Raw genomic sequence first — 6,000 nt, 5'->3', positions numbered from 1 at the left:
TTTCTTAAATTCCACATGAGTGAAATCATATGGTATTTGTCTTTCTCTGACTTATTTCACTTAGCATAATACTCTCTGCCTCCATCCATGTCGTTGCAAATGGCAAGATTTCATTTCTTTTTATAGCTGAATAACATTCCAGTGTGTGTGTGTGTGTGTGTGTGTGTGTGTGTGTGTGTAGTGTGAATATCTTCTTTATCCATTCATCAGTGGATGGACACTTGGGCTGTTTCCATATCTTGGCTATTGTAATTAATGTGGCTATAAACATAGGGGTGAATGTATCCCTTTGAATTAGTGTTTTTGTATTCTTTTTTTAAAAAAAGATTTTATTTGAGAGAGAGAGAGAGAGAGAGCATGAGTGGGAGGGGCAGAGGGAGAGGGAGAGAGAATCTCAAGCAGACTCCACACTGAGCACGGAGCCCACTGTGGGGATCGATCTCACGACCCTGAGATCATGACCTGAGCCAAAATCAAGAGCTGGATGCTCAACCACCTGAGCCACTGAGGCCCCTTGTGTTTTTGTATCTTTAGGTAAATACCCAGTAATTCAATTACTGGATGATAGGGTAGTTCTATTTTTAACTTTTTTGAGGAACCCCCATACTGTTTCCACAGTGGCTGTGACAGTTTGCATTCCCAGCAACAGTGCACGAGGGTTCCTTTCTCTCCACATCCCCACCGACACCTGCTGTCCCTGTGTTGCTGATTTAGCCATCCTGACGGCTGTGAGGTGACACTGCAGTGTAGTTTTGACTTGGATTTTGAAAACAGAGAATATTTTAAATATGACAGAAATATGTGTACAGATTAAAGTGTATATGTATTATATTCCAAATCATAAAAATGGCTTCCAGCATCTCCTTCCAATTCTTCCACCTCCACTTTGTAAAGCCAAACCAAATCAAAGCAGACCAAACCTTCCACATCAAATTTAAATGTTCTAATTGTGAGGGTGCCTGGGTGGCTCAGTGGGTTAAGCATCAGACTTCCGCTTGAGTCACGATGACCCCGTGGTGGTGGTGGTGGGGGGGTTCCTGCTCAGCAGGGAGTCTGCTTCTCTCTCTCCCTCTGCCCCTCTCCCAGCTCGTGCTCTCTTTTAATAAATAAATAAATAAAATCCTTCTTTTAAAAAAGGTCTAATTTTGGGAGACCCCTTTTATTCTTAATTGAATTATGTGATACTGTGCATGTGTGCTGGGGCGGGGGGGCGGCATACTGGACAGGAATTCGGCCTGGCAAACAACCCTTCCAACATGGCAAGTATGCACTACATTCTTGCAGTCACTTAAGAAGCTGTTAAAAATGATAAGACAATCTTCATAAACATTAACCACAAACCCAGAATGTGTGTAAACAGAAGCTACCGCTAATACTAAGTTACTTACTCTTTAACACAAGTGATCGATTGCAAGTCATCAGTACACAATGGCCACATTGTGTAAAGACAATGTAATGGCTTATTATCTGGGTTAAGGTTAATCATTTAATAAGGGACAGAACAGGAACCCCCATCCACTTCTTTATTTCATAAAGAACCAGCAAGTAAACAGCAATTTCAACAGTCCATTACTGCTATACTTGGCAACCAGAAAGCCTGTGGATTCCTCTCTTCTATCGCTTTCCACCTCCCACAAAGCCAGAAGGAGGAGGGTAATACGGGCTTTTTTCCTTCAAGGAAGGACTTAGGCTAATTTAAGAGTACTTCTCCAAGTTAGCGGCTGGCGCATGCGCTCAGGTGGCCCTGGCCGTGGTGTGATCTCCACGGCAGTCTGTCTGCTCTGTGTCACAGCAATTCAGATCCTGTTATCCCAATGGGTTACAAAACCTCGAGAATCATATGAGAGGAAAGGAGCACAAACCCATCCTTATTCTCAGAAAAACAATCTTAGTTTATTATTTTTTAACAAAATGTGCATTATATTACAGACATTTTCTAGAATATGAGAAATTCATACCATCTGAAAGATCCACTTTGAAGGAAGAGACTGAAGAAGGTTAAAAAAGGAATTTTAAAACCTGAGCCTGTCATCATTAAAAAAACACAAAGCCTGCTTTCTAACTGCGAGGATCCAGCAGTTGCCGGAATATAACTGTGCGCGCTCACAGCGCTTCCGCTAGAAACACAGAGTCCAGGACTGAAGGAGCTGTTACTTTTAACACATGACAGACTTTTGAAAAGACAAATTAGAACCACAGGGAATCACTGCAGCAGGCAGAGAATGATATGTTCGTTGCTTTATTCTCCAACCAACTTTTTTTCACCTGAATGAAGGTTTTTCAACACTTCAATATAGTTAAGAATGGGAAAATATGATTTCTTTTCATTTTCAGATCTACTTCGTTCAGGAAGTTCTCGGTGAAACAGCAGGACAACCTAGGTTTTGTTTTGTGTTCTAGAAAACCTTCACCTACTTTACCTTCCTTACCTATGTTATTTAACTGAAAGCACAGAATGTAATTCTCTCCCGTTTTCTCCCGTTTGTTCTTATCGAAATGAATGTTTCTGGCCCCTAAGACACTACTGAATAGCACATGAATCAACGAAAAGTTATTTGGGAGTGCCTCACCGCTCTAACGCTTAAGATCAACATCCTGAGTGCCCCCAAATAGCCTCGCGGCCCCTCCCCTGCTATCCGGCCCCACTGCATACCGCCCTCCCGCCCTCCGGCAGAAGTGCCCCACTGGCCAGGCTGCTTTTGGCCTCTGCAATTTACTTTGCTCTCTCCAATCTCAGGGCTTTCTGTGTGAGCCCTTCCCTCTATTTGAATGTCCTCCTGCCTTTGCTCCTTAGTTCCACTCCCTGCTGAATCCCTGCCTCTCGGCGGAATTAACCCCTATCGGCCCCCTACGTCTCTCATAGTAGCTTGTTACTTGAACCTATTTAAGAAGTGTGTCTAGCTAACCTGTAATGACCTTCACAAAAACAGAAAGCTCACACGGCTTGTGCAAGACGTTAACCGCAACTGTTTGCCTTCCCGTTCGATTACCCCTAGAGGTCACTCTATTAAGCAGCAAAAGAATTCACGTCACTGAAACTCCGCTCAAAGCGAGGCGGGGACTGCTCCAGACACCAGGGAGGAAGTGGGCGCCTCGGGCTACCCACGGCGTCAGACCCCTCTGCTCCTACCACCCCACCCAGGCCACTGTCACTTGAAATGAGCTTCATCTCAAAGCTGGCAGGTTCCAGGGCTTCTTTAGTGACAATTACAGCTTTCCTTGATGAACAGAAGCCGCATTCAAGAGGTAAAACCCTGCATCACATGTGTAAGTGCAAATAGGTCTGACAGAAGATAAACTGCAATTCGAGCTGGGTGTCCTAAATCCACTTTGTTGCCATCCTTCTGTTTAACAAGGGGAGAACTAAACAGGGAAAACCAAAACAAAACAAAAACACCTCCCAGACTAGACTAACTTCCCTTCTTAGACAGCCCAGAGCACCAAGTCCCTTTCCTTGATAGCACTTATCACAGTTGTCAATTACATGTGTGTGTGATTAATTGGATGAAACTTTGTGATCTGAAAAAACGCTATGAATCACAAATTATGATAGCTATTGATTCCCCAACACAGAGAGAGGTTTACCGGAAAGAACACTCACCTGGGGGAGGCTCAAAGAAGGCTTCCTGCTCCTCCTCAATGGGCTCAGTGTCATTGTGGGCCGTCCGTTTGTGCATGGCCAGCGTGGAGATCTGCTTGTAGGTCTTCCCACAGTGGTTACAGTTGTACGGTTTGGAATGAGTGTGAACGACATGATGTTTGTACAAACTGGAATATTCTGTAAACCTCTTGTCACACCCAGGGACTGTACAAACATATGGCTTTTCACCTAAGTAAAGAACACACACCACACAAAATCAACTTTTACATATGAAGGCATAATCGTTCCATTCCTCCCATGGGGGCAAAAAAGCTTCTAACAGCAAAAATAGGTAGTTGTCAGATCTCTTTCTATACCGCCATGAGGCAGAACACAAGAAAAGACTCCCCTAATTATGGTTTTGTCTTGGCTTAAAAGGTAGTCTGCATTCTGAGTCTTACCTCGTGCCTGAATACCACTTTTCCCTTAATTTCAAGGGATGAGAAAAGGATGGAGATGTTGCCCAGTTTAACGCTAAGCTTTGATAAAACTCATTTATTGTTAATTATAACTAGACAAGCTAGATATTAATAATTCTATGCTAAAAATAATAATAAATGCAATTATTACTATAACAAATGCAGCTTTCTCTAAAGGTTTTATAAGGACAATAAAATAGGACTGTCTAAAAAGTCTACTAGACGTGATCTGGACACTTGTAAATCTAAAAGGACACACCATGTAATTGCTAAAATGTGCATATGCATGTGTGCATACACGTGCATGGCTTACTTTATTCTCATTTTGCACCATTCCTTGGGTAACTGCATTTTTATGCATGGTTCTAAACACAGTAAAACCACCCATAAATAGTAAAAATCTCACCCTAATGTAATCTGTAACGTAAATCTTGAGCAAAAAGTAATTGGAAATTGCTTCCTTCCTCTGCCCAGTCTACATGCTCAAAGCAGGGCAGGTTAATGCTCTTATCTTGGTAAATGATTGTGGGAGAGACATGGTGAGGGCAAGGCCAGGCAGGAAAATGGCAGGCAATTCCGACAGAAAACCTGCCCCATTGATATTTAGGCTGGAGCAGAAAGCACCACTAGGTGGCACCAAACCACAGACAAGACGGAAGTGGATTTGAACCGAGCTTTTTTTTGTTTGTTTGTTTTTTGTTTTTTTTTTAAAGATTTTATTTATTTATTCGACAGAGATAGAGACAGCCAGTGAGAGAGGGAACACAAGCAGGGGAAGTGGGAGAGGAAGAAGCAGGCTCGCAACGGAAGAGCCTGATGTGGGGCTTGATCCCACAACGCCGGGATCACGCCCTGAGCCGAAGGCAGACGCTTAACCGCTGTGCCACCCAGGCGCCCCTGAAATGAGCTTTGGAGCTCCCTACCGGCTACCTGCACAGCCTCCATTGGGTCCTGTAACCAAACTAGCAAGAGTGGATTGCATCTTACGTGACTGGCTGAATATCTGCACTCCACTTATAGCATAATGTGGGCATTTACTGTATCATCTACTAGATGCTCATTAGCCAATCTTTTCTTCCAGTCCACACCTACCTCTTGGGTCAAACCAAAAATTGTAACTATGTACTGCATCTCTCTACTTCAATGATTCTTTTTTATTTATTTATTAGACAGAGATAGAGACAGCCAGCGAGAGAGGGAACACAAGCAGGGGGAGTGGGAGAGGAAGAAGCAGGCTCACATCGGAGGAGCCTGATGTGGGGCTCGATCCCAGATCGCTGGGATCTCGCCCTGAGCCGAAGGCAGACACCCAACCGCTGTGCCACCCAGGCGCCCCTACTTCAATGATTCTTAATCATGTAAAAGACCGGGAGGGTGGGTGGGTTATTTATTTATATATTTATACACACACACACACACCCCTAGATGCCTGGGCCTCATTCTGTAAAATTATGTCATAATTGTGCAGACAGAACATGGGGAACAAGTCTATTTTTTTTTTTAAGATTTCTTATTTATTCATTTGACAGAGATAAAGACAGCCAGCGAGAGCGGGAACACAAGCAGGGGGAGTGGGAGAGGAAGAAGCAGGCTCCCAGTGGAGGAGCCTGATGCGGGGCTTGATCCCAGAACACTGGGATCACGCCCTGAGCCGAAGGCAGACGCTTAACGACTGAGCCACCCAGGTGTCCCCAAGTCTATTTTTAAAAAGTGAATCCAATGTGCAGTCACATTTAAGAGCACTGCTCTATTTAAATGTTCCAAAGGCATCCCTCTTACTGGAATCTAATTGGCCCATTAAACATGTGGAACAGTAAACTTTTAGGTAATGAATCTATATTCCATTTGCTTTAAATGGGAAAAATAATGCTTTCCCAGCCCATCTAAGAATCCCAGCCAATTTCCCCAAATATCACAAAAAGGCTCTTAAGCATGTGTGTC

General features: G+C 43.6%; 1 protein-coding gene across 3 annotated transcripts in view; it reads right to left on the bottom strand.

The window, feature by feature from the left end:
* The window catches only part of ZNF143 (zinc finger protein 143), a 56,997-nt gene that overhangs the window by 9,539 nt on the left and 41,458 nt on the right, over positions 1-6,000 (bottom strand). For all 3 annotated transcript variants that reach the window (XM_019796326.2, XM_011220908.3, XM_019796327.2), the window contains one exon: positions 3,602-3,829. In XM_019796326.2, the coding sequence (XP_019651885.1) occupies positions 3,602-3,829 (228 nt within the window). The remainder of the gene's footprint in view (positions 1-3,601; positions 3,830-6,000) is intronic.

The sequence above is a fragment of the Ailuropoda melanoleuca genome, chromosome 8, assembly GCF_002007445.2.
Source record: "Ailuropoda melanoleuca isolate Jingjing chromosome 8, ASM200744v2, whole genome shotgun sequence".
In the NCBI taxonomy this organism is placed as follows: Eukaryota; Metazoa; Chordata; class Mammalia; order Carnivora; family Ursidae; genus Ailuropoda; species Ailuropoda melanoleuca.
The sequence above is the reverse complement of the archived record's forward strand: the minus strand, read 5'-3'. Positions and strand labels throughout refer to the sequence as shown.